Below are 27,147 nucleotides of genomic sequence, written 5' to 3' on the forward strand. Positions count from 1 at the left end.
TGATAAACAGGCTTTAGGCACTTCAGTATTCAGGCTAGTAGAAAAACTGCTTTCGACTGGGTCATCCCTCCAGCAGACCCCCCTTCAGCCAAGCATTCCCAGCTCCTACTAGCAACCTACTAGACAGCCTTGGCATCGGCTATTTACATCACTGCCCATGCTCTGTGTACAACACACAAATGAATAAAACTTAGGGCACGTCTTCACTGGCAATGATAAAGCGCCAGGATTCACCTGTCTACACTGGCACTTTACAGCCCTGAAACTTTTCACACCCCTGAGCAAGAAATCTGCAGCACTGTACAGTGCCAGTGTAAACAAGCCCTTAAACTATACAGCCGGAGGGAGACGGTATCATGTTGCAACAGACCAGAGCAGGAGACTCTACAGTAAGAGGCAAAAAAGACTAACGAAAAAGCAGTCTAGCTGAACAATTAGAAAAGATCCAAGAAAGGCCGAGTAAGGGAGACGGTACCTGAAGCTGATGGGTGATGAACAGGACAGTTTTTGACTTCAGATGCTTCCTTATTGCACTGTTAAAAATATGGTTTCCTACATGTGCATCTAAGGCACTAAGAGGATCATCAAGGATGTAAATACTCTTGTCACTGTACAGGGCTCGGGCAAGACTGATCCTCTGACGTTGGCCTCCACTCAGGTTAGCACCTCGCTCACCAATCTGTACAATATACGTAAAGTTATTCAGTTTCTTTTTGCAACACTTAACACAAGACCGGAGGCCACATTCATCCCTGGTGTAACTAATGCAGTTAATGGGGTAACAACGAGAATTAGAATGGGCCACATTAAAATGTAGGCGACTTATTCATTGTAAAAGGAAACTTATAGTGAATACCCCTAATGCGAACATGCTTGAAACATTCCTATTAAATAGCCAGAGGATACTATGCCTTTTATTAATTATTTTTAATCTAAGTTTTAAAAGGTCTCTCTCTGAGGAAACTAATTCCCAGTGCAATGAAAAATTCCCACATTACAGAGTTAAAAATCATGGAGTAATCAGTCTCCATACAGTCCAGGATCTACAAGAAGAGGATTTTGCCCATCAGTTTATAAGCACACCAGACTGATGGCCTCCCTACCTCACCACAGCATGTCAGGGTTACACTTCACTCCACCCATCCCACTCTCTGTTTTATCAGAACCAGGATTTTTACCTCCGTCAGGTCCCCATTAGGTAGGATGGCTAGGTCAGGTCTCAGACAGCAGCCATTCAGCACAGTGTTGTATCTGAAGAATATGGATAAGACAAGCAGTGAGCACTAGCACTTATGAGGGTACCCTGGTAATGGAGCAGTATTTTTATTCCCACACGGACACCAGACAATCTTGTAGCTTTGAGCAATTAACTACAGATCTGCCTCATCAGTAAATTGCAGATAAAACGTTGGGACCAATTTCAGAAGCGCTATGAGAAGCACAGTGAAGAGAAGCCAAATTCACTTGAGAAGCTATGCCAGCACAGACTCTGGTAGAGATCCCTGGGGTGGAAAGTTTGCATGTGGGGAGGGCCACATAAGAGACCAGGACAGCATGAGCAGATGTTGCGCTGGGTAGGAGGAGGGCATGGCTAAGGAAGCCACAGAGTGCACCAAGCCTGCGCCTCACCACAGCGGCAGCTACCAGCAGACCTCAGTGTTCTAGTGAGAGTTAAAGCTGCCATCCTAGAGAGGATGGGTGCAGAAACACCAACTACCATCTGCCACATGGAACTTCCCTTCTGGTGCAGGTGACTTAGGCAGGGAGGTGTAAGTCTATCCAGCATGAGCTTTCTTGATGCCGGCGCGAGAATCCCTAAGCTTTCAGGCTCAGCAAAGTGTTCTATTTGACAAACCTTTCTTCATCGAACTCCTTTCCAAAAAGGATGTTGTCTCTAAGCGTAGCATTGAGAATCCAGGCCTGCTGGGCCGCATAGGCAAAATTTCCATTTACTGTAATGCTACCCTCCAGCAGGGTCATCTAGAAGACAAGACAGAAGGTCTTGAAATTATGCTATTTCAGGGGAGGGTATGGAATCCCCCTATATAAAACAAGAAAGACCCCACTGGCAATCTCCATAGGAAGCAGAACCAGCACAGAATGTAACTCAAAAATCCAGGGTGTGCGTGTGTTTCTTTTTTAGAAGGTCCCACATAAAATACTGTGTGTTTATTCTGAACTTCTCAAAAGCTTGAATTTCAAATACTGGGCATACCTGGATAGATTGTCACAAGAGCTCAGGCCCCAGCTAGGCACCTAAATGGAGTAGCTAGATCTTCAGAACTGCTCAGCACGAACAATTCCCAAGGAAAGCAGAAGAAGCTGCTGGATACAGAGCTCTTATGAAAATCTGTTCCACAGTCATCTAATGGATTATTGCCATCTTAAGACTGTTTGTAACCTAAATGTGATCTATTTCATCAGTGTATGATCTGAATTATAGGTCAGATTAATCATCATATGGAGGGAGACCAATTAAACAAATGCAGCTGCTGGCAGAGAAGAGAAAAAGGGAGAACCCATAAAAATATAAATTCTCACCTGTCCTAAAATGGCTGAAATAAGTGAAGTTTTTCCACTCCCCACAGTGCCACAAATCCCAACAAGTTTCCCCTAAAACAGAAAAAAATATAAGTTATGGTAACACATTAATCCACCCCCCCAGACTACCTGCAGTATCTCAAACAGAGAAAAGTGATTTAACACTAACGGTAATGGAAATGGGGTATATCAAATGGGAGAAAGGCCAGACTTGGTCAATCTCTCATTCTAAGAAAACAATTGGCAACCAAAACTGAGTGAACATGACAGGTGAAAGGCAGATTCACTAACCCGCTGAGCCACTAAGCTTTCCTCTGTGTAAAGACAGGTGACCAATTCCTTTCCATACGGCTCTGATGCAACCAAACTTTAAATGCTGAATTCAGCTCTGGGCACCCCAATACCAGAAAGATATTGCCTGACTGGACAGAACAATGAAGTGCTACCTGAGCCAAAGGGAGTCTTTCCATTAACTTCACTGGGCTTTGGATCAGCCTCAAAATGACCAAAGGAGTAAAGGGACTGACTTATGAGGAAAGCTTAACTTTGTATAGTTTGGCTAGGAGACAGCTAAGGGGGAGGAGAGGAAAGGTAACAGCCTAAGACAAGTTAAGGGTTTAACACTAAAGATAGCTGTTTGGTGCGATACATAAGGATATAATCAGGAATAATGGAAACAAGAGAGAGATTTAGGCTATCAGGTAGATACCTTCCTGACTGTGAGATGGGTCTGGTTTAGGAACAGCCTCTCTGGGAAGAGCTGGAAGCGTATCACTTGGAACTTTTAACAGACTGGACAACACACTCGGAAATAGGCAGTAGGGAGCAATCTTGCCTTGGCTCCCAATTAGACAGAAGGGATGGGATCCAAGAAGTCTTTTCCACCTCTAATCGCAATCTCTAAAATTCTTGTAGTCTATGAGTCCTAGTCAACAGTTTAACAATAATGCTGAATGGTACTTAACAGGGAAAGTCCTTCTGACACCACATTAAATGCCCAATTAATTTATCAGAATTATTCTGACTACAAAAGAACCAAAAAAATAAAGTGAGCATCAGTTTAAAAAAAAGTTGTCAGCTGCTGGTACTGGATAAGAACACTGCTGGACTCTTGTACGTAAGTTTTTCCTGCACTTACAATAATGTTGCTTTATACTATCAAACACCAATTTAGTCTTCTTTCAAGGTTCCTGAAAACTCCTAAGATTATGTGGTCACATTGTTTAAGTCATAGGGTTTAAAGTACACCACCATCTGACTACACAAAAGATTTTCTGAGTTTTTCTACAAGTAACACGGTAGTCAGATGTACAAAAACATTTTTATTAAATATGCTCTGGATTAAACTTTATGTTTTTGTTCAATGTTTATCGTACTTTTATCCATCTTGAAGCGGAAACTACAGGTGCTTGTAACATCTGTAAGTCCCTCTGTATCCTTCTACAGAAATACAACAGAGGACAACACATTCTTCAGCGAAACACCTCTGCTAGGCTAAACCAGAGCACTCAATCATTTCAAATGCACCTGCACAAAGTCCTCAGTTGAAGTGAATATCTGCAAAGTTACAAACAGCTGTAGAAATAAGTCCCTTGCTGCCATGTTAAGATCTCTGCATACTTAATGGCTTGCTCATGACCGATACCATGCTGAAAACAAACAACCTTCACTGAGCCCATGGCAGGGGTGATAGAGCCGAGAGTTCTGCAACGAATGGTACCAGTTTGCAATGATCCAGGTTGATAAAAGTGGCACAGCTGCTTGGCTCAAGATGGGGCATTACATACTGGTATTTACAGTCGTCATGGGCTGCACGTGCCTGTTAGAGAGAGATGGCAGCAGCAATCTGCTCCATTTAATACGAATTAAGACTGCCCTTTCCACAGGAATGCCAGGCCAGGAGGGCTCTTGGGATAGGCTATAGTTTTTCCTTCTCACCTTTTCAATCTCCAGGTCGATATTGTAGAGAGTCCTCTGAAGCCGAAAGTTAACTAGATGGATGTTTTTGTTCTCTTCCCCAGGGCTAGGATGGTCATCACTGTCCACTAGAAGATGGCCCTTCTGCTCAGCCAGCACCGCTTGCGGTCCCTCATGCTGTAGCTTCATTTTCTCCTTCTTGCCCTTGGTGACCTTCTTGTCTCTTTTCATTTTAGGGGTCAGCTTTGGTGAGCTCTGGACACTGGCATGGGAGTTCTCCCACGCCAAGGTAGCATTTTTCACTTCTATCGCGATGTGAGGACTGGATGGTTTTTTCTTTACCATATGAACCTCTTCCATTAGAAACAAACTCTGATAGGAGTTGTGAGAGAGGTGTAAAGATGAGACACCTGGTCAAGACTGGGGGACAAGCCTATGGCACACTCACGCAGCAAAACACATCAGGCTATACAGTGGGAGGAAGCTGAAGAGCAAAAGGTAGCTCATTAGTGTAAATTAACTCCAGGCCTGCTAAGGGGCCTGGGCATTCCTGAATGCGGTGGAAGATACAGTAAGACTGTCACAGAATTATTAGATTTTGGACATCGATACGTATGCTTGGGGGTGCAGTGGGAGGGGAAGTTAGCGCTTTTAAAGATGTTTGCAGTTGCTTGCCTTATATTTCCAAATAGGAGGCATAATAGCAGAGGGCATGAAAATGAAGGAGAGGTGCTCACATACCTAGCACACCAACTCCTTACAGACTTTTCCCATAACTAGAAGGGATGGGGTGGCTTGTTGCACCCACGTGCAGAAGAGGTATAATTTCTGCTGGAAAAAGTCATCTGAGACAAAGTTAGCCCATCTGTGAAATCCTGGGAATGGGCAGCAGTAACAATTAACACATTAAGTCTACTGTATAGTTTTCCACCACATCCATCACTACTTAAGACCACAGTTATAGATTCTGTAGAGATTTTCCCACAGTTCAGTTACCAAACCCACATGATAAAACAGCTTTCAATTAGACAACCTGCATTTTGAACTGAACAGGCTCTTTTCAATTACGAACATTTTAAACTACCAACATGAATCACTCTAGTACTCGTGAGTCACCCCTCTGAATCATGCACCTGCAAGAAAGCCTCAGACATATTAGAGAGCCAAGCAGTCAGCTACATTTCTATTTGTAGTATTACCGGCCACCACAGCCAGCCCATTACCCTCTGCACAGGTGACAGTAGGAGCCTCAAAGAACTTGAGTGATGTGACCTCATTCCTTCCCCTCATCACAAAGACACTGCCTTCAGTGTTTTTGAATTTAAGAAAGTCTGATTTTAGGGCGATTCAAATTGAGGATCAAATGAAGAAGGTGCCTCATGAGCCTTTGGATTTCCCAAGTATTCCACTGTAGATTGCACAGTCTGATTGTACTTAGGTTTCTTTCATGCCATTTATTACATGAAGTCCATCTAACTGACATTACCTGTATGCAGACTTTGGGATACATAGTCACGTTTGGAAACGTCAGCAAGTTGTTAAAAGCCTAGAACTATACAACTATCTAAGAGATCAAACAGATCACTGGCTTGTCCAGGGAGTTTACACTGGGAGAGAGCACACACAAGCGTGTCTGCTCCAGGGATTGAGGAGTGTTTCTGTGATCTGAACTGTAAGTTTGCTGCCTTAGATTTAGTTTAGACAGACTGCAATGTTACATTTTATCCCCAAAATTCTTCGTGCCACACAAATATACATCTATCTAAGCAACCACCACCTTGGGTTAGGCATTTTCTTGCTGGCAGTTCATGTTAAAGCAAGAGTTGAGAGCCTGAGGCTTTGTCACTGACAACTACAGTAACTCCTCACTTAAAGTTGTCCCGGTTAACATTGTTTCGTTGTTCCCTAATTGATCAGCAACTTAACATGCTCGTTTAAAGTTGTGTAATGCTCCCTTCTAACGTCCTTTGGCAGCCGCCTGCTTTGTCTACTGCTTGCAGGAAAAGCAGCTTGTTGCAGCTGGCTGGTGGGGGCTTGGAACCAGGGTGGACCAGCAGCACCCCCCCCCCCCCCCGCCATCAGCTCCCTGCTCCCCTAAGTTCCCTGTGAGCAGCTGCCTGCAGTTCAGTTGTGTCCCTCCCCCCACTGCCATGTGCTGCTCCTGCCCTCTGCCTTGGAGCTGCTCCCCGAGACTCCTGCTTGCTGTGCCAAGGGGAGGGAAGGAAGAGGGGGGCTAATGTCAGGGTGTCCCCCTCCTCCCTCCCCCCTGCTCCTGCACCCCACTTACCCCATCTTCCATAGAGCAGGGCTCAGGACAGAGGGAGCTTGCAGCAGCTGCAGTCTCAGCAAGCTGATCTAATTAACAAGGCAGTGTACTTAAGAAATATCTCCCTCCATTCCTGCTGCCTTGCAGAGTGAGAGAGTTAACCCTTGAGGGCTCAGCCAATTGCTAGTTCATCATTTAGCAGTAGGGGAAATATCCCACCCTCTGACTCCTCCACCTCAACCAAGCTTCTCAATCATCATCACTGTGTACCAGCATTAAATTGTTTGTTTAAAACTTAGAGAGAGAGAGAGACAGAGAGAGAGTGTAAATATAAACAATATAGTCTTTTGTCTGGTGAAAAAAATTTCCCTGGAACATAACCCCCTCATTTACATTAATTCTTATGGGGAAATTGGATTCGCTTAACATCGTTTCACTTAAAGTCGCATTTTTCAGGAACAGAACTACAATGTTAAGTGAGGAGTTACTGTACATGTACTTTGTATGCGAGGAAAGTGAAAGTCACTGCTCTCTCCTATTCTGTTCCCCCTCCACACACATTTCTAGCATCCATGACATGCTCTGCAGCTGCAAACCTCCACTAACACAGGTTTAGAACAACCACCTAAGAAAATGAGACATGTATTGGTGGTGCCGCATGGCTGAAAAAACAGTGCAATTTTGGGCTACATATATCATGGGACGGGAGGGCAATAGGGCCACCAATAACTGCCAGAGGTTAGGATGAAACATTCCTTTATTCTCCATTATGGGCTTTCTCGCACTTTTCTCTGAAGCACTTGCTATACTGGCTATTGTTGGTAACAGGATAGCTGATCGGACAGACCATTAGCCTGATTCAGACTGGAGATTAGAGAAGGTCTATTATATACCCATAGGTTAGGAATTCTCTCATTTCTCTGCCATCTAAATTTATGTTAATGTTCAGATGGATCAAAATCAGCATTCCAGATCAGGACACCTGAACTTCAGGTATATAGGGCCAGATATTCTAGCTTGGGCCCAATCTCTGGTGTTCAAGGAGCAGAGAAAGAAGTGATCCAAGGACTTTAAATCATTTAAAAACCAAGAAAGTAAAATCCAAAAATGATCATAGTGACAAAGACTCATATGCTCACCAAGACTTACACCTTGGACGCAGATTACTCTTCAGATGCTCTAATGGAATAGAATTCCAATACCACAAACCTTTTTTGGTTACAAATAAAAACGTATCCCCAGTTCTTGGAAGATCAGTCTGCACAAGTACAAATGTAACACATGCTGGGTTTCACTGAGGAAATATACCATTGAGTTCTAGGTACAGTGCATTCTCCTCTATGAGGCTGCTCTGAAAAGACCGTATAGGAATTGCTGTACTAGATAAGACATGTGGTCTGTCTAGTCCAGTGTCCTGTCTCCAACGGTGTCTAGCACCAGTGCTTCACAGGAAGGTGCAAGAAATCCTGCAGCCATCAGATGTGAGACAGCCTGCTCCCCTGGAAGATGTCATCTTAACCCTTAGCAGTTTGAGCTTGGCTTACGCCCTGAGTATGAGGTTTGCTATCCTTTCTGCAGGGAATAAGAACTGAACATATAACCAGAGAACAACTTCCAGCTTGCTCCAAAATAGCCTTGGCATTAAAATGGTTCCTTAGCATAGTCAAGTGCATTCATGTATTGTAAGAGACGCTCCACACTTAAGGATAAAATTATATGGCCGAAAGACCACTCACCTTATATCGGTCAACAGACACGGATGCCTCAGATAGAGACTTCACGGAGAAAGGTGTTACTTTCAGAGCAAAAGTCATTGAATTGAAGACTGTGACCACTGTGAAAGCCTAAACACGGGACAGACAAACAAAACAAAAAGCTGTTGGCGGCAGTACCCATTAACAATTCCAAACCACCAAGGATTAAGTTCCATAAGCAGCGGCCATTCCAGACCATTCCACTTGAGAAGGAAAGGTCTGCAATTCAAGAAGAGCCATTGAAATACAACATACTCCAACCCGATACAGGAAAAGGCAGGGTCCTCCCCATAACAGAGATTTAGACTAGACTAACAGAGAGATATAGTTCCATTGGAAATGGCATAAACAGAAGACCTAGAGGGTGCTGCAGGTTATGGCTTTAGCCTTTCACTTCTCGAGACCTGGGTTCAAATTCTACCTTAGGTCACAAGGGAAGATAAATTGGTCCAACTGCACAACTTCAGCAAAAACCTCTAGTGTCCCAGTCTCCTTTTTGCAGAAGCCTGTTTCCACCCAGAGAACGCAGGTGCAAATCATGCCCACAAACAAGGATACTGGGTCTTCTTCCCAGATGAAAATTTGACCCTGAGCCCCTGCTCTTAGGAGGCCAGGATTTAATAGCATTGGCCAACCTGTGCAGGGGAAGGTTGCACAAAGTAGAGGCAGGTGTTATGCCATCAAATACCCACTTGTGTGAGCCAAGCCACAAAATAAAGAAGACTCACACAGTTCTGGAGTATTTTGAACTGCACCCACTTAGGATTACAACAGTTTAACCAAGGAAAGCTATTGCAGGAGTGATATTATAAAGTAACATTCCCAACTCTGTGATGAGCCAGTCAATTACCTGAGCTGCTGTGAGATCATAGCCAAGGATCATATGGACAGAGAACGTCACCACACTGGCAATAACCACAACAATTGGAGCCACTCCCACAGTGATGCTCTGGAAGTAGCCTGCACGCTCTAAGATTTTACGTTCTTCCTCTCGGATTTCTAGAAATACAAAAGCCACCACCACATCTGAGGTGCAATTCAGACAGATACAAACGCAGCAGGCACAACTAATGCACTGGGAACACTATGAGTAAGAGAGAACTACCCTCTTCTGCTTCAGCATTTCTCATGTTCTAGAAAGAGCTACCTTTACAGAGGATAGAACCATAAGTGTATGTATAACGCAGTGAGGCTGGCATTCTGATCACTCTTATTACATTTTAAAACTGACCAATTTGTACTAGGTCAGCCAAGATTAGTACTCATAGTAGAAGCCAGCCCAATGTTAATAAAGCTCATTACGCCCAAAAGTTAGAGGGAAGCCATAAACAGCACTGTGCTAAAAGGTGAGACTTTGGAACAGAGATTGCCATGCCAGCCATTGTAAATAAGAATAGCAGGATGTCCGAGGGATGGATGGATGGATGGATGATCTAGCATACCACACATGCAGGAGCATCTACCGAATTGAGCTAGGAGGATCCAACAGGATGTGGCTGGATGGTGTGTTTTCTAAAGGGAGATGCGTTTACAGAGTGTCTGCACTCACTTTGAACATTCTGAGAGAATGCTTTGACCCAGGCATACATTTTAATGTATTTAATATAGTTAAGAACTTCATTCATCTTCTGCACACGCTCATCGGTCGCCGCCACACATTTTCTTCTGAAATAAGCTGTGAGTCGTGATACAAACATCTGAAACAAGAAGAGGCACCATACATCGTAGCAGCAACTCAGAAATGCATCCAATTCCACTAACTATAGAAGAAAGCAAGACGACCGATAAAGGGACGTCAACGACAGGACAACCTGATACCCTCCCTGGCCAAAGTGATGAGCTGGAAATGCCCCTTCAGAGCATCACACTCCATTCAGCAAGCATAAATGCACTGAACACTGGGCTCTCTATAGTTTTATTGTCAACTGGGTTAGTTTTATTCAGATTTCCAAAAGACTCTTAGTGCTTTTACTAATATTTAACAGAACTAGATTTCTTTAAAATCCCTCAAGTAAAAATACAGACTAAGCTCAACTAAAACTAACCCTCACGCCAGAAGAATACAAGGTACCCAACATATCCACATCCCATATCCCTCAACTCATTCCCCTAAGGCCCAAGAAAGAGATGGGCCTTGAACATGCAAGAACAATTTCTTTAGTGCACCAAATCTTACAGCAAAACTACTGTGTAAGGGTGGTAAAACAATATATTAGCACCTTTACTAATCAGGTCTAAGACAAGATGGTATCCATGTCCTCATAGACATTTCTCATTCTGTCAACAGTGACATTTATCCCTTCTTTCCTAAAACCCAGAAGAAAACACAGCTCACTAAACAGTTTTCAACTGTTTGCCCCATCTTAAGCATCCTTACTCCTTTTTTAATCCTGCTCGGCTACAGAAAGCAGTAGGGAGGAGAGAGGCTAATAGTGAAAGTAGTTGGTCAAGGCTATTAAATCCCACCCCTTCTGTCACAATCCAATTTTTTGCCTATTGCACTCATCACTCTCGCCTTATGGTTGAGTAGATAAATCAGACCATCGGAGACCTCACAGGATTCTACTCTTCACTCATAGTAGCGTTTTCAAAAAAATACATTTTGATAATGGGAAAATTACAGCAGTCTTGTTTGTCTACAGGCAAACAGATTTTGGCTCAGACTAGTTTCCTGGTGGCTCTTTCCACAAACAGTCCCACTTGGCCAGTAACACTTCTTTCTCCAGGTGCAGCACAGTTTGTCCTAATTATGTCGGCTCTATTGTCACAGAGGAATGGAACTGCCTTTGTGGTTCATGGATGGAGAGACTGTCTCTGATGTAACTGGGTCTTGATCTGCTCATGTATTTAAAGATCAGAACCATAGGCTTGAAGTTTAATCAGAAGTGATCTGGAAGCCAACAGAGGATGTGGAGAATAGGAGTGGTGTGCTCTTGGCTTCCCAGCCTGCTGCTGAGGCAAGCCACCATGTTCTGAACAAGCCGGAGGCCCTGCATTTTTCACCTTCAATACCAAATCCAGTGAATTACAATAATCCAGCCCGGAAGTGTATCACTCCACAATTTAGTTGCCCATTTTCCATCTCACCAAAATTTATTTCCACCAGTCACTTCTATTGTTATTTCTAATTCCCTTTATCATCCAAGTTTCTTGCCTCTTAACTTTTACTTTTCAATGTCTTTTAGATTACATGCAAGACCCTAAAGGGACTTAACCCAGTATCTGTCAACATCTTCTGTTCAACGCACAGACACTTGTATTCTTGGAGTGAAGTGTGAAGCACATTTGAAGAATACTTCAAGCCTATTTTGAACAAGAGTTTGAATGCCGCTTACTCACCATCGCTGGGTAGAAGAGGATAAAGACAGCAGATCCCAAGAAGCCGGTTGGTCCTAGAATAATTACATTATAAACCATGCCTAGGATGGCAACAATTGGGCCCCCAGCCAACAAACTGCCAACTGCTGCAGCCTCAAACATTCTCTGCCCATCAGTGGAACATACGTTTATGAGCTGAAAAATACAAACAACATAAGTGTTATCCTCAGAAAGAGGTAATCAAGAAGTATCCTTTTTTATATGGTAATTTCCAACAGGGTACTGTAGCTCACCTCCCCCAGAGACTTGTCCTTGATATTCTTCAGCTTGAGAATTTTCTTGAACGCCATTGTCAGGATAGCTCCCCGCAGTCTGACCCCAGTGCGGTAATTTAAAGCCCAGGTTAGAGCCAGGGACCAAGAGCGCACGATTTCCGTCATTAGGATGCCAAAAACTAACAACAAGCTGTACTGCAGGTTGGACTCACTTTGCTGCGTGTATTCCAAAAGGTGTTTCACAACGAACGCCTACAGGAAGAAATGCAAACTCGCATGAACACCCCAATGTACCAGAGGCACCATGCAACAACTTATGTTAAGTTAGAAATGAGTGGGCTACTTTGGTTTTCAATGAGCGATTTGTATTACATGGAATCTTCTTTCTAGAAATAAAAATTGTCAAAACTCACAGTACTATTACACAAAGCCCTGCTGAGAGCAAAGCAGAGAGTCAAATTTAGCAGGTATGGGGGATTTAAATTTGGAACCTCATTCTTTGCAACAAAAACTTCTTATTCTTTATGTCTTCTAACTTAACATAAATCTGTCAGTTAGTTGAATACAATGCTTTATCATACAGAAAAAGTTTTTAAAAATAGTCTGTATTAATACATTTGAACACATTAAGAGACATTCCTTTACGTGACATTAAGACCTTTTTTGTTTGCATCAAACGTGCTTATTTGATAAAAAGGAACAATGTACCTACAGTTGTACTGGGGAAGAGTGAGAAGGACATTTGCAAAACATTCCTGAAAATAAACATCAGCAGTTTAATAGTAAAGAAAAGAACATGCAGAAAACACAGGTAAGTGATACCAGACTATTAAAAAAAATGCTTTGCCTCACCACCCACCTCCCCCCTCCAAAAACAAAAATATTTTACCTCAGGAATCATATTTCAAACATCACCTGCCGAAAGACAGGACAGCCCCAAGAACCACCGATTCCCACCTCCAGTTGTGTGTTAGTCAACGGCATAGTAGAATATCATATAAATCACATTAATCAGCAATATTAAATACTATCAACTGCGAAATAACAGTCTTTTATTTAAAAACAATAAAGTGCCATGTTAAAATGGGTAACATCTCACAAACACTGTACAACAGGAAGAGCATCGCATAAACATACAATCTGAACATACAAGAGAATTATAAAAGGCTAGTATCTAACAAACAGTCTAGCCTCTGACACAAACTAAGTTAAAACTACACACACAAAATTAAAGATACAAAAACAGAACCCGATATATGTTCACAAAGTCCGAGAGGGAGTGAAACTTGCAGTGCTAGTCAGGCAGGCTCCTGAGGGTGCATGGATTCTGAAATTTGGTTTAAGAGGTATGCTACAGTAAGGCCTCACAGCTAACAAATGGAGATTCCCTAAAGAAGGCTTTTCAACAAAGATGCTTAAAGACGTTGGTGTTTATATGGTTAGACGTTGGTACTTTAATACAGAGCTGAGAATTACCTTTGCCCACAACACAACAAAATGCCAAAAATGTGAGATCAAAGAAATGATTTGGAAAGTCTGTTGAAGTCCTCTTGGCTAAAACAGGTTTTGCAAATAAGAGTTCTGCATAGCGTGAGCAGGGAAGAAAAACAAAAAGGCACTACTTCAGCAAAGGTAACAGCAGCTACAGCCCAGCACCGAACAACAGATAAAAATGGAGGCTGAATGCATTTGTCCTGAAGTGGCTGATTCTGTATCCCAGAACCAAGGAAACATGCTGTATATAGTTTTGCTTATTCACTTTCGAAGTGCGAATTAAAGCCAGATGTCCATCAGGTTCTGGAATGGCCCACCGAGAAATTTACACACTAGTCCCTGATCAAATGTGAGGAGCTCACATTCACAGAACTACTGTATTCCAGCTTTTTCCTCACTTACATTTAGCTTTACATCAACTGTTTTGGCCACAACTGCATACAGTTGGTTTGCAGTTACTAATGAGAAGATTGGCTTCTTTTCCTGTTTTCAATCCAACATACACAACTGAGTCACTGAGTAGTGGGAGTCAAAAGCCCCCCTTTTCCTCACGAGCTGTAACTCAGCATGATCGCAGCACAGCACGCATTTTCTCACACCCCACAGCACTGCTGAAAGTCTCCAAGGGAAGGTGTGTAAAGATAGCAGATGTTTCCTGGGGTCTCTTTCCTCCCAAAACCTTTTAAGTGCAATTTTTCAGCACTGTTCTATAGAATCAGCATCTCCCGTGATGAGATAAAAGACAATGCTTACATTATACCAAACAAAAAAAAACAACAAAAAAAAAAACATTTCGAAAGAAAAAGAGAGGAAACAGCAGATTAAAGAATTTGAAAGAGGAAAAAGAAGTCACAATATTTAGCATTTACATTTCAAAACATTCCATTTGAAGAAGTTTAATGAAAACAAAATCCAGCAAAGTTCTTTACAAAACTGGAGTTAAAGCTTTAAAATTTTAATTTAAACTAAATGGGGACAGGGACTCCTGCGACTGTTACCATAGTAATTGGTATTAGCTGCTCGGCTGTCTTAAGCATTCCCATTGAATAAACATTACCTTACCTTTACTCTTGGCGTTGGATTCTGACCAGCTTGACTGTCTCATTCTGATCGCAGAATACAGCCATCCTGAAAATTCTAAAGAACAGCTTCTGTCATTGGTTCCACTACAGAGAAAGATTCCCCACCCACATCCAGTATCTGACAGCACAAAGCAAGCTGTGACTGGAGCGGAACTAGAAGAGTGGGAAACTTACCTCAAACGGCTCACCACTCCCCCCTCCAATAACTGTCTGAACGGTCAAGCTGTACTCCACTAAGATAGCAAGTTTCCCCATCTCCCAAACAGGAAGGCTAGTTCTGAGCAAACATACAAGTTGTTCAGGCCTGGAGTTAAACTGATTTTGTTTAGTAAATTAGAAATATTCTTTGCCCTCCCCTCCATCTGAACATAAAAGGTTTAGCAGCTGGTTAAATGGCAGCAACTGTATCAACTGGAGATGAGAAGTATCTCACCTGCACTAGTGCATTCTGATGGTTATTAGAAGGTATTCTGACACAGGAAAATAAGCTGTCTCTGAACAGGCTACAAGGTTAGAAATTGTGCCAGATGTGCAGGACTCCTCAAGGATATCAAAAAGCCCAGATATGAAATCCAATAAGCACCCCTCTCAGTTATAACCATCACAATGCTTATTAGTGAGACCACCACTACGCCATTTCGACTAGCATTCCAATGTCATGGAAGTTCAATTCAGAATTTTAAAGTTTGGGAAAATGTTTAACTCCATTTTGGTAATTTTCACCAATACATGTGGACAAGCTAAGTGCTTTTCCAGATCTCCCTTCTCATTTCAATGTGACTGAAAAGGTGTATCAGTACAAGAAAGCACCGATACTTCAGAGGAGACAGCATAGGTGTATCACTATGGGGAGGGGGGTAAAGACTCATCTTTCATTCCAAGTGATGGACCCCAAAAGGGCACTTTCCTCATTCAGAGAGCAGTCCAATTTTGTCTAGATATAGGCAAATGTTCGAATGATAACTTTAAAGCATCCAAATTGAGCATGAATTGGAACCTAAAAACCCAAACTATTGAAGTTTCTTCCCATTCAGCAGTTTGGCTCTGACAAATAGATACAATTATTCTAAAGAAATTAGGGACAACCCTGCTGTAAGTTCTCTGCTAAAGATAAGAGCAGCTACTGGGCCCTGTAGTGAAACAATGACAGAAGCTCTTCTTGGGGGAACCTGGTTCTGTTAAAACCTTTATACTTCAACATTTTGGTAATTAACAGTGCACCCAACAGGTTGTCCAAGTGTTTCATAATTACCACAAGCTATTATCATTAATTAATTATTATTGTGAAACAATACCAAGAAAACAATTATTGTTATTCTTATTACAAGAAACAAGGCAAACTTTTAAAAGGTTCAAAAAGCAAGAAAAACATTTTTAGAAGACTTTTTAACCTAACACACCCCTGTTGTACTTACCCAAGTAATGAATCTCCATCTTAACAGCACACTGAAACATGTACTACAAGCAGTAATACTGCTCCTACTCCTCAAGGGAAATTTGTAGAGAATAAATTTAGTCAAGATCGCAACTGTAAATCTGCACAACATGTGCAACAAACAGGTGACAAGAAAATGGTGTGAATGTCAAGTCCCATACGTTGACTCTTCATTACTAACTAGTTCAAGCAGCAACAGTTCCTAGTGGCAATTCCATAGTCTAATGCTTCTAAACGTAACCCACCTGATCAATCCTTGTAGCATCGATAACTAAGTTTGCAGACTTCTCCTTAGCCCCATTTCCTTTGGTTTTTGAATAGTGATCTAACACCACCACTCAGTTTCATTTCTTGCAGACTGCACTATTAATGCCAATGCTCTACAAAGTGTTACCTTGACAGTTTGAATTTTACTTCCAAAATGATTACCTATCTAAAAGCAAAAAACTTTAGGCAAGAATTTAGTGCAATATGGTCACACCAGTTAAGGAGAAACTTTAAGCTACACTCAAAACCAGAGAGACAAGCCAAGTGTGTTTTTCTTTCAGGACACCTAAACCCACTACCTCTCCAGAAACCTGGCCCTGCCATTCAGCAAATGATTCACCAGCTGTATGAAAGCTATCTTGGATTGCTGCTTCGTTCTGGAAACATCATCTTCTCTCAGCAAACTGTAAGGACCAATATTTCTAACTAATCATACTGTGTCAGTGACCCTGCAATGAAACCTTAACATGTTAGGGCTGGCCATGGGATGGAGCCATCTGTGGTTGTTAAAAAAAGGATGGATATTACTTACTGGTCCACTGAAGCCGGCAAGCTGCGTGATCATCAGACACACTATGGAAATTATGAGTCTGGTGCGACAGAAGATCCATACAACCCTCCGGAGAGAAGCATCCTCGGGTCCTGTTTCTTTCAGTTCTTCCTGCCATAGTCTCTCTAACCTAAAAGGAGCACAAACCATGCATTACGAATCTTTCTACACGACAACAGATGCTGTATCTCAAAGGTTATTCTCTGGTAAACTTCTCAGACACACGACTGTGAGCAACACAAACCATCAAGCTTCATAACATGGATAGCATCTTCTATCCAGCCAGGGGAAATAGTTCTATCCTGAATCTCTGTGCAAAGAGGCTTCTACACTGAGCAGAGCTGAAAAAGTTAGAATGCTTTTTACTTTACTCAGAGTCCTATTAGGAACATGAATCTCACCACCTCCTCCCCTTTTCTGATCTATCCTGCAGTAAAACCCTGGGGCCAAATCTTATAGCTCTTGCCCTGAGCAAATATCCCACTGACCACAACAGTTTAGCCTGACTGCAGGATTTGGCCTGTAATCAGACCATATACAGTTACTATCATTGTTATCTGGTCATTAATTCAGCACTGCGTGTTCAGAAAGTGGGCTGAGAGCCACCGCCCTTGTTTAAAAAAAAACAAAAATAGTCCGGATAAGGAGCAAAGGCGGAAAAGCAGTTATGAAACATCCACGGGGATAAAATCTGCTCGGTTACAGCAGTGTGACCCCACTGAAGTCAGTGAGGTTGAAACACCAGTGTATCTCAGAAGGAACTGGCCCAAGGATAAATAAGATTAAGATCCCCTCCTCTGATAGAAAGGATTTAAGAGCTGCTTTTTCAATGTTAGCACATGCAAATATCTTCAAAAATACCAGGCTAGAGTATACACCAGGCTGCAAAGGGCTAGAGTACAGGGGAAATAATATGGACCAGCCGATCCCTACCTTCTACAGTTAACCTCTGAAGACTCATGCTTTGACAAAGGCCACACATCGTCCATAAACAGCTCCCCTTTCTTGTATGCTGTGTGGGCCAGAGGAGTGAGCCATGAAAAGGTCATGCAGGAAAAAAGTCCAGCATTGTCTACTGGGTGCTGGTGTCTAAAAGAAGGAGAAATTACAATGAAATGAAAGAGAAAAAACTGCAGCATCCTTCAAGAAAAACAAAATCCACTCCAATTACAAGTATCATCTGAGAATTCTGCAAGGTCTACACAAAGTAATACTTGCTAAATACATTTTCAAAGATGACATTTCAGCATCAGCCAATGAATTTAAGAGCGGCAATCACACTCAGTCTATTTTCAAGAAGGCGGAGGTTGCCAGATCAGTTCTCTTTTAGCACAAAGTCTTACTTGGAAGTAGTCCGTATGGGTTTTAGCACGTTGAAGCCATGGTGATATTTGCCCTTGTGATGCTGCTCATCCAAGATTCTCAGCTGGGAATGCACGGAAATGTCCAGCGGAAGGCCTTCTGCCCGCGCTGCTGTTTCCAAGGCATCTTGACATTCTACCTGCTTTTACAAACAAGACAATGGAGTCAGAAATTCAAGAGTTCCACGATAGTCTTAAAATCAATCATTTCTGTCTCCAGCAACTTCACACCTGTTATTGCTGTGGCTCACTGTGAGAATGTAGAGCCATCACTGTAACTAAAGATCTCTGGGGACAAATGGATAGCTTGGGGGCAGCAAACCAACATGGGAGGTCCCATATAGTCTAGCTCTGCTTTAGCTCTCTGGATTTCTAGAATGGTGGAGCTCAAATAGTAGCATGGTATCCATGTGTTTTGGGTTACAGAGGATTAAGTACATACACTTGCCAGACTAGATCAGAACAATGGTCCATCCTGCCCTGTGACTGGTCTCTGGCCCAGTACCAAATGCTCAGAGAAAGATGTAGAACACTCATGATGGACAATTATGCAATACCATCCCCAATGGAGAGGATTCTTCCGAAATTCAGGCAGTTGGTTATTGGCTTATGTCCTGAAACACGAAGGCTAACATACCTTATTAACTTGTATCCTACTTAGCGTAACTCAGGAGATCTGTATCCATATTAAGCTCTATGCCTCAAAAATACCCTGCAATAGTTCAACGGGTTAAATATGCATTGCGTGAAAAAGTATTTCCTTTGATATTCACAACCGTTGCCATTTACTTTCTCATAATACAGACCAGGGATAGCCATTGAAAGGCAATTACACTTGTTCATAGAGGAGCTTCCTGAGAGCAGAGACTCCTTTTCTCACTGCTTCATGGCCCCTCCCGAGGAAGCAAATACGCTGCCCTCATCTTGACCAAGAGATATTTTCACAGCTGTCTGAAAGGATGGAGTTGAGTTCCAAAGAAGGGAGGAGAACGTACCACTCTGGACATACAATGTGTCAGAGAGCCTCATGGAACTTCCTTTATTCAGGGGCCAGACACAGCAAGGGTACCAGGCAACTTAGTACCAAAGTGTACACTAGCCCAGTGCTCAGTACTGTCCCCACTAACTTAAATGGGAGCAGGATTAGGCCCGTTTCCATGAAAAAAAGTGATACTGAGTATTCTGGTTCTTAGAGACCAGTATGCTTTGTACAGCATCCTGAATTTAAAATCTTTGCCACTTTTCACACGGAAACAACACGCACGTTTCCCCATTAACTGCCTTATCAATGGTGTGATTAGTCTACTTCTTGAAAATATCAGCTGTAGCTAGCTAGTAGTCTCCTGAAGCATGATACCCTCTGGGTTAAATGTCCTAAAAGGCAATCAATACCAAGTATTTGATTCCCATTCTCTCTGGTTATATGACTTTGTTAGAAGTATTGATATTTGTCTGGGATTCAGGCGCACAGTCCATCAATATGCAAGCTTTATGGTATTATTAGGCCTCCATATACCCCAATGTGTACAAGAGACAAGGACAATAAATTCAAAGGGGCATAAATTCACCCTTCAGTTATTTAAATAGCACCCCAAAGTAGGCCCGGCACACTGCAGAAACCCAAAAACACACAGTCCCACTCCCAAAGAGCTTACCATCTAAATCTAAACAAATGTGTGGTGACTCAGACATATGGACACCCTGAAGACTGAATTAAGATTTTATTTAATATAATGTAACTGACTCACTTCTTGTGGGCAACGCCTTCCTACTAAGCCTACCCAAATCAACATTTACCATTCACTTAAAAAGTAACAACGAAGCAAGTAGATCTATTGGATCCACCTTACCACTGCATCCTGCAGTTATTTTCCCCAAGTTTATCAGCACAGACCCGACAGTTGGGCTCCTCTGTGGCCTGCGTGACATGAAGAGGACACAAACCTAGCCAGTGTAACGCACAGGGCACAAACGCTTTCCTACAGGAGCAAGCATCTCATGGAACACTGAAGAAGATTTGACTTGAATCGGCAGCTCCTAGAGCCCAATAGGAACCATCTTGGCACAGATTCACCAACTGGATCCAGCAGTGCAATCCCTAGCCAATGATGCCCTGCTGCCTCTGTTTGCCAAGACACAGACAGATCTGTCTGAGACCTCAACACTGATCAAATGGTCTGGACCAGCCCTGGACCAGTGCTTCTCACTGTAGAGTTAGCTGCTGTCTCCAAGGTAAAAGCCAGTGCTGCAGAGAATGCACTGTATACTGCCCCAATAGCAGGTCTGGCAAGGAGAGGAGAGCTTAGAATGTACTGCCCACATTGCGATATATACCTGGAAGCTGGATAGTCTTGCAACCAGCAAATATTAATAAAATTCAACAATCTGAATAAAGCCAAAGAAACTGTATTTGGCAGATAAAAGCTTCTGCTTACGAATGAACTCACACAGATAAATGACAAAACACGCCACATCAACCGCGGGTAAACACTTTTCGCAAAACAATCACTCCCTATTTGATCTCTCAGTCTTTGTCCCAAAGGAAACCTGCACACCACCTTCAAAAGATGAGTCTGGGAGCTTCAATTCAGAACTTAGCCAGACACTAAAAATCACAGACTCAGAAAAGACACTGTATTTATGGCTCATTGCAACAATCTAACTCACTAACCCTCCTTTGTCCTGTGACTGCTGAAGTGGTAACTGCCCACGTCACCTCGAACGGAACGGCCTCTTGCCACATGTGTTAACTTCTTATGTTTAACACGCTGTTCCAAGTTGTATTTAGCTGTGACACTTTCCCAGACCTGAAGAAGAGCCTCTGTAAGATTAATAGCTTGTCTCTTTCACCAAGAGAAGTTGGTCCAAATTAACTCCACACCGCTCCCCTCTCCCCCCGGGTCTCTCAACTTCTAGCCATCCAAAGATTTTTTTAAGCACATGCTATGTAAACAATTTGGTTACCTTGAGCTGCCACTCAACAGAATTTCTCTCAGCATGCCTAGAAGCGACTGAATGGTACATGAATAGGAAACTGCTTTTGAAAGGAGTCTATATTCTTCTCAATACACAGGGCAATAGGTGTGTGTAAACCCCTGGGCAGCAAGAGGAGAATGCAGCTCATGGTGTTGGCACAGCACACAGACGCTTGAAGAGTTGCTGTAAATGCCAGATTTGAGTCACCAGAAAGCAGTGCACCACACTGCTGTATAATAATGATGTCTTTGAGAAGACACTGCAGCTCTTTGTGTCGTATTAAAAAAAGCCAATAAAGGCATACAATTTTAAGCCAAGTCCACACTAAAATGTTAAGATGACCCAGCTACACTGCTCAGGAGATGTGGAAAATTCACACCCCTGAGAGATGTAGTTAAGCTGACCTTGTCCCTGGTGTAGACAGCACTAAGTCGACAGAAGAATTCTTCCATTGGCCTATTCACCACCTCTCAGGGAACTGAATGAACTACAGCAATGAGAACCCCTCCCGTGGCTGTACTCAGTGGCTACATTGAAGCGCTATAGTGTTGCAGCTGTGCCACTCTAGCAGTTGAAGTTTAGATAAAACCTTAGGTCTGATCCATACTGGCAAGTTTCTGCGCAGTAAAGCAGCTTCCTACGCTGTAACTCCCGAGGTGTACACACTGCCAAGCCACTTTGCATGCAGAAACTTGGATTACAGCGCTGTGATTGGCCTCCGGGAGGTGTCCCACAATGCCTGTTCTCGCCTCTCTGATCATCGGTTTGAACTCTACTGCTCTGTCCTCCGGTGACCAACCATGAGCCCCACCCCTTAAATTCCTTGGGAATTTTGAAAGTCCCCTTCCTGTTTGCTCGGTGACACTTGCAGTGGTCTCAATCCATCTTTCCAAGTGACCATGCCTGCTCCACGCACCAGGGGATCCCCCGCTTGGAGCAATGCCGAGCTGCTGGACCTCATCAGCATTTGGGGAGAGGAGGCTGTCCAGTCCCAGCTGTGCTCCAGCCATAGGAATTATGATACTTACGGACAGGGGGTGTGAGTGAGTGCTGGACCTAGACTAGAAGGAGACTTGTCTGTAAAAGGAAGTTTACTGGGTGAGGTTTTTATCTGTATTCCGTTTTCTTAGACGTAGACTTGCGTGTTTTATTTTATTTTGCTTGGAAACTCACTTTGTTCTGTCTGCTATTACTTGGAACCACTTAAATCCTACTTTCAGTATTTAATAAGATCACTTTTTACTTATTAATTAACCCAGAGTATGTATTAATACCTGGGTGGGCAAACAGCTGTGCATCTCTCTCTATCAGTGTTATAGAGGGCAAACAATTTACAAGTTTATGCTTTTTCTCCGACGGGGGGGGGGGAGGAGGAGAAGAGGCGGGACGGAGGCCTTGGGGAAGGGGCAGGAATTGGGGCATACCCCCTCCAGGCCCCTGTGTGAGCACCCCCACGACCCCAGCCCACACCCACAGCCCTCTGCCCACCCTGACCCCTGCACCCCCTTCACATACCCCAAGCCCCCTGCCCTGACTCATGCACCCCCACACATACATCCAGCCCCCTGCACCCCCTCACACACATCCAGCCCTGTCCTGACCCCTGCAGAGGGGGCAGGGGGGATCCTGTTTACCCCCTCCCCAGCCCTGCTGCGCTTACAGTTTACCCCGACCCCTCCCCTTGCTCCAGAGACCAACCCTAGCTCCTGCCCCATTGTGCTCTTACCCCCAGCCCCTTTTACAATCATTCCCCAGGGGGGCCCACAAATATGTTTGGCGCCGGGCCCACAAAAAGTTAATCCGGCCCTGACATTCCCACTCTGAACTGGTTAGTGACCGATCGGTAGCAGTCTGGAGTAGCCAGCTTCCACAGTGCAATGGCCATGTGCTTCTCCAACGGCAGGGCAGCTCTCATTCGCATGTCCTTGCGCCACAGGGCTGGGGCGAGCTCATCACACAGTCCCATGAATGCGGTTTTCCTCATCCGAAAGTTCTGCAGCCACTGCTCATCATCCCACACGTGCATGACGATGTGATCCCACCACTTCGTGCTTGTTTCCTGAGCCCAAAAGCAGCATTCAACTGGGCTCAGCATCTCTGTGAATGCCACAAGCAATCTCATGTTGTTGCTACTACGTAGGGTGAGATCAATGTCGCACTCCTCTTGCCTTTGTAGTTTAAGGAATAACTCCACTGCCACTCATGATCTGTTAGTCAGAGCGAGCAGCATATTGGTTAACAGTGTGGGATCCATTCCTGCAGACCGAAGATACAGAGCGTGCAGTACACAAACCTTTGAAAGATGGCGCCAAATGCGGACGGAAGCACAGGGGTTGCTGGGATGCGAAGCAATGCATCCCGGGGCATTAGGCAGGACCCAGGATGGCCCGCGACACCCTCCGTCTTCCCACAACACTTAGTGACAGAAGAGATGCTCTGTGGGATAGCTGCCCAGAGTGCACCGCTCCGAATGCCACTGCAAGTGCCGCAAGTGTGAACACGCTATTGCGCAAGCAGCTGACAGTGTGAACACACAACAGCTGTTTCCCTTCAGCGCTCTCTGAGCGGCGCTGTAACTGCCAGCGCTGTAACCCTGCCAGTGTAGACACAGTCACAGTGAAATGAAGCTTCTACAACACACATATACTGATTGTACCATCAATGCACAGCAACAGACTTAGCACTGGTTTTAGTTCATATCAAATTCAGTTGTCCTGGGCTTCTGAACTCTTAGTTTAGATGATCATTTGTTCAGCACTGACTTCGTGCTGAACTCCCCGTGTAGCACAGGTTTCTTTTCTTTTACTTGGTAAGTAAACTAGCATGTACATCATTAAATACGTGAAATAACAGGCTTCGACTCGTATCGACTGGATTCAGTGACATCCACGTTGTGGGCATGCATGCCAATAAATGGGGCAATTCCTGCCACACTTTTTCTAATTCACTATCTTGCTAACGCAGCATCGGGGGTTATAGAATATTAAAATACAAATACATTAAAAGCACATCTAGATTGCAAAGTCAAGCACTCAAAAGTTAGGAAACGGCAGGTTTATAGCTGCCCTTTGCACATCCATCCTGTGACTTGAGTAAGGTGGGGCCTGTGATAATACGTCATCACATAATTAAGGAATGTATCATAATCTATATGCACGAGGGAGACAAATTAAGGTTGTACAGGCACCCTTTCTACTAGCATTCCCCAATTTTCAGATATTTGACTTTGCAGCCAAAAAATATTTAAGAGAACTTTTATGTAATTTCACAGGGAAGGGGATGTTTTGTTTTTTAATTATATTACATGCAACTGTAATAAGTCATCACCCATCAAAATGAATCACCAAGTTTGGAAACCTGGACCTTCAACACTGCAGCACAGACTGCTACCACGTGAACTACAGGACTAATTACATTAAGTTGGCAGCAGGAGAAGGCTGTTCTCCCAGAAAGGGGGTGAGGGATTCAGAGGGGATGAACCACTGGGTTCAGGTGGTGGATTTGGGAAAACCAGCCTGATCTCTTCACCTCTAGATTTGAGAGAGCTCCTGTCCCATGTGATTCCCCAGGATAGCCCCACTGGCCCATTCCCCCTATGTGCTGGGGAAGCCCCGCCCAGAAATCTTCTCCCCACTCCCAACCTAGTGGATGGAGTAACAACACCACTCAGGTTTGGGACAGCCCGGCACCAAGTCCCAACCCTCAGAAGGGGCTGGAACAGGAGCCACTGCTGGAGGGTGTGATGGGGAGGCTTGCTCTCCAAAACCCATCCTGGGCCTTCCCTGCACACCAGGCTTGGATTGGGGTTGCAGTGCCGGGGCGGACGGTTCACAGATGTAGCGGTGGGTCACCAAAAGAAGACAAAAAAGGCAGTTGGTGGGTTGCCTTAGTAAGAAGTTTCAGAACCCCTGATATATAAATTGCTTGAGAAGAAAGTTTGATGTGATTAAATGTATATAAAAACCCAAAAATACACACTACCCCAAAAGTTAGAAAGAAGTTGGGGGGGGGAGGAAGAAAGGGATGAGGGGGAAATTGCTTGGCCAAAATGGAGAACTAGTCTGTGTATAGAATTCTTCTGGGATCCTTGCAGTTAAGAGATTGGAATGGGTGAGGTTTTATCTGAATAGTTTACAGGTATAGTCAGTTACTTAAATTCATTTGTCCCCAGTACAGCTCCAGGGTAACAAGAAGCAGATATTCTGCTGATTGCAATTTCCTTATTTTTTCAGGACCAAGGGTATATCAAGCAGCGTTTTTAATAAGAACTGATAAGAGTAGCATTCCCCTGAACCAGTTCTCACACAAAAGCACAGACTTCTGTGTGCGCTCATTCCTGCATCAGGCGTCCAGATAAGAGGGGTCAAACAAGGACTAACAGCAGGACGGTGGCTCAGGATTAAAGTGCGCAGGCAGAGCAGTATATACTGCGAGGAACAGAATGGGATGGTTCATCTGCCAGTACTACATCAGGGTCATCAGCCCTGTTTGCACTCTAAATGCACTCTAGGTACTACCAGAACTCTGGGATACTAACAGAAGCTCCTACTGCCCACTTCCTTACTTGGCTATGGCTTAAAAACCAACATTAGTTTGTTTTGCCTGAAGACAGGGAAGTGTTTCAATTAAATTTTTCTAGGATGATTAATGCTGCACTTTTTCCCCTGCCTGGATTTCCTTCTTTGTCCAGACTGTGCAAGCTTTCATCTGCACCAGTCTGTCCTCACACCTCCCTGCCAATTTTCTTCTGAGTATCTATGCTTTAGCTATAAAAACAGGATGGTTTCAACAAGCTCATTGCATACTTTGTATTTAATTATAGATTTGTAAAAACATCAATGTGCTGTATAGCCCACTTCCAAGTGCCCCAGTGGGAAAAAGGAGAGGCACTTTTAAAATAATTCTGTTTCCAATTTCCTCCCTTTTCTTCCCCCTTCCCCCGTGCGATTTAGCCACTCAAGTACATATACTCCCCCATCAACCCACAATTCATTCACAGCAAGGTGCTGCGACACAATGGGTGTGAGTTTAATGTTTGCATGTTTTTGGTAGTTCACAGAAACACATTCATCCAATGCGTATGTATGAAAAGGGAGGAGACAGACTTTCATTCCTTGATTTGTTTTGTCCTAGGCATCATCGCAGTCATATAACCTGCAATTCCTCTGACAGGTGCAGCTTTGGTTACACAGGTTTTCACTTCACTTCCTTGCTCGTGACATCTAATAGAAGAGTGCATGAAATTTTCAGGGTCCCTCCTAGTTTGAGCTGCTCCATCACAGGAGAAATGAAAAACAGCTCCTCCCTGCATCACCACCCATCTCAATTCAGAGACAAATAGGACTTTTCTACCCAAGCCCCAAATGAGTGACTTTAAACTGATTAACTTTTGAGAAATGTGCTCCGATTTGCCTTGAAGCTCCCCCGAGACACAGCTATTGAAAATCCAATCACCCTCTATAATCCCACACACTGCCAGTACATGCGATTTGGGGATCACCATCACTACACAAAGCCTCTTCCTACATGTGGGTGCTCGTTTTCTGAGCCAGGTTAAGTGGAAGCTTACACTACAAAACCATACACACCCAGTATTAAACTAAGAACATGTAAATGCAGGTTAAGGTTAACACACCCACTCTATACCTAGGTACTGCAGGAGTCTACAAATGATTTTTCACATCATACTAGCTAGGAATCTGGGAGTGAGTTAAAGCTGTAATATGTCTGACCAGTTTTTATCGTGAGTGGAGCGTGTTTAGAAATGGCCTTTAAATATTAACTGTTTTCTATGGGGAGTTTAAACCACAAGTATAAATACATACCTAGGCCCTGGCCATTACATACATAAATCAGAGACAGGTGGAATTTTTTTTTAAATAAATATTTTGACACCGGACTTATCCATAAC

At 43.5% G+C, this 27,147-nt stretch overlaps 1 protein-coding gene across 34 annotated transcripts in view; it reads right to left on the reverse strand.

Annotated features, from left to right (window-relative positions):
• ABCC5 (ATP binding cassette subfamily C member 5) overlaps nucleotides 1-27,147 on the reverse strand; it is a 97,751-nt gene that overhangs the window by 19,574 nt on the left and 51,030 nt on the right. For 7 of the 34 annotated variants that reach the window (XR_010590551.1, XM_065557625.1, XM_005284031.5 and 4 more), the window contains 13 exons: nucleotides 18,243-18,403; nucleotides 17,833-17,988; nucleotides 16,882-17,029; nucleotides 12,090-12,323; nucleotides 11,818-11,991; nucleotides 10,028-10,175; nucleotides 9,329-9,477; nucleotides 8,461-8,568; nucleotides 4,480-4,830; nucleotides 2,542-2,613; nucleotides 1,856-1,980; nucleotides 1,179-1,251; nucleotides 476-679 (listed from right to left, as the gene is read on the reverse strand). Coding sequence is in view for 29 of the 34 variants with exons in the window: in XM_065557625.1 (XP_065413697.1) it covers nucleotides 476-679; nucleotides 1,179-1,251; nucleotides 1,856-1,980; nucleotides 2,542-2,613; nucleotides 4,480-4,830; nucleotides 8,461-8,568; nucleotides 9,329-9,477; nucleotides 10,028-10,175; nucleotides 11,818-11,991; nucleotides 12,090-12,323; nucleotides 16,882-17,029; nucleotides 17,833-17,988; nucleotides 18,243-18,403 (2,103 nt within the window). In the remaining 5 variants the exon portion in view is untranslated. Of the gene's footprint in view, nucleotides 1-475; nucleotides 680-1,178; nucleotides 1,252-1,855; nucleotides 1,981-2,541; nucleotides 2,614-3,250; nucleotides 3,393-4,479; nucleotides 4,831-8,460; nucleotides 8,569-9,328; nucleotides 9,478-10,027; nucleotides 10,176-11,817; nucleotides 11,992-12,089; nucleotides 12,324-13,106; nucleotides 14,703-16,881; nucleotides 17,030-17,832; nucleotides 17,989-18,242; nucleotides 18,404-27,147 lie in introns of those variants that run through there. The other 27 variants (XM_065557623.1, XM_065557620.1, XM_065557621.1 and 24 more) reach the window with 12 other exon arrangements.

This window comes from Chrysemys picta, chromosome 9, assembly GCF_011386835.1.
Source record: "Chrysemys picta bellii isolate R12L10 chromosome 9, ASM1138683v2, whole genome shotgun sequence".
Taxonomy (NCBI): Eukaryota; Metazoa; Chordata; order Testudines; family Emydidae; genus Chrysemys; species Chrysemys picta.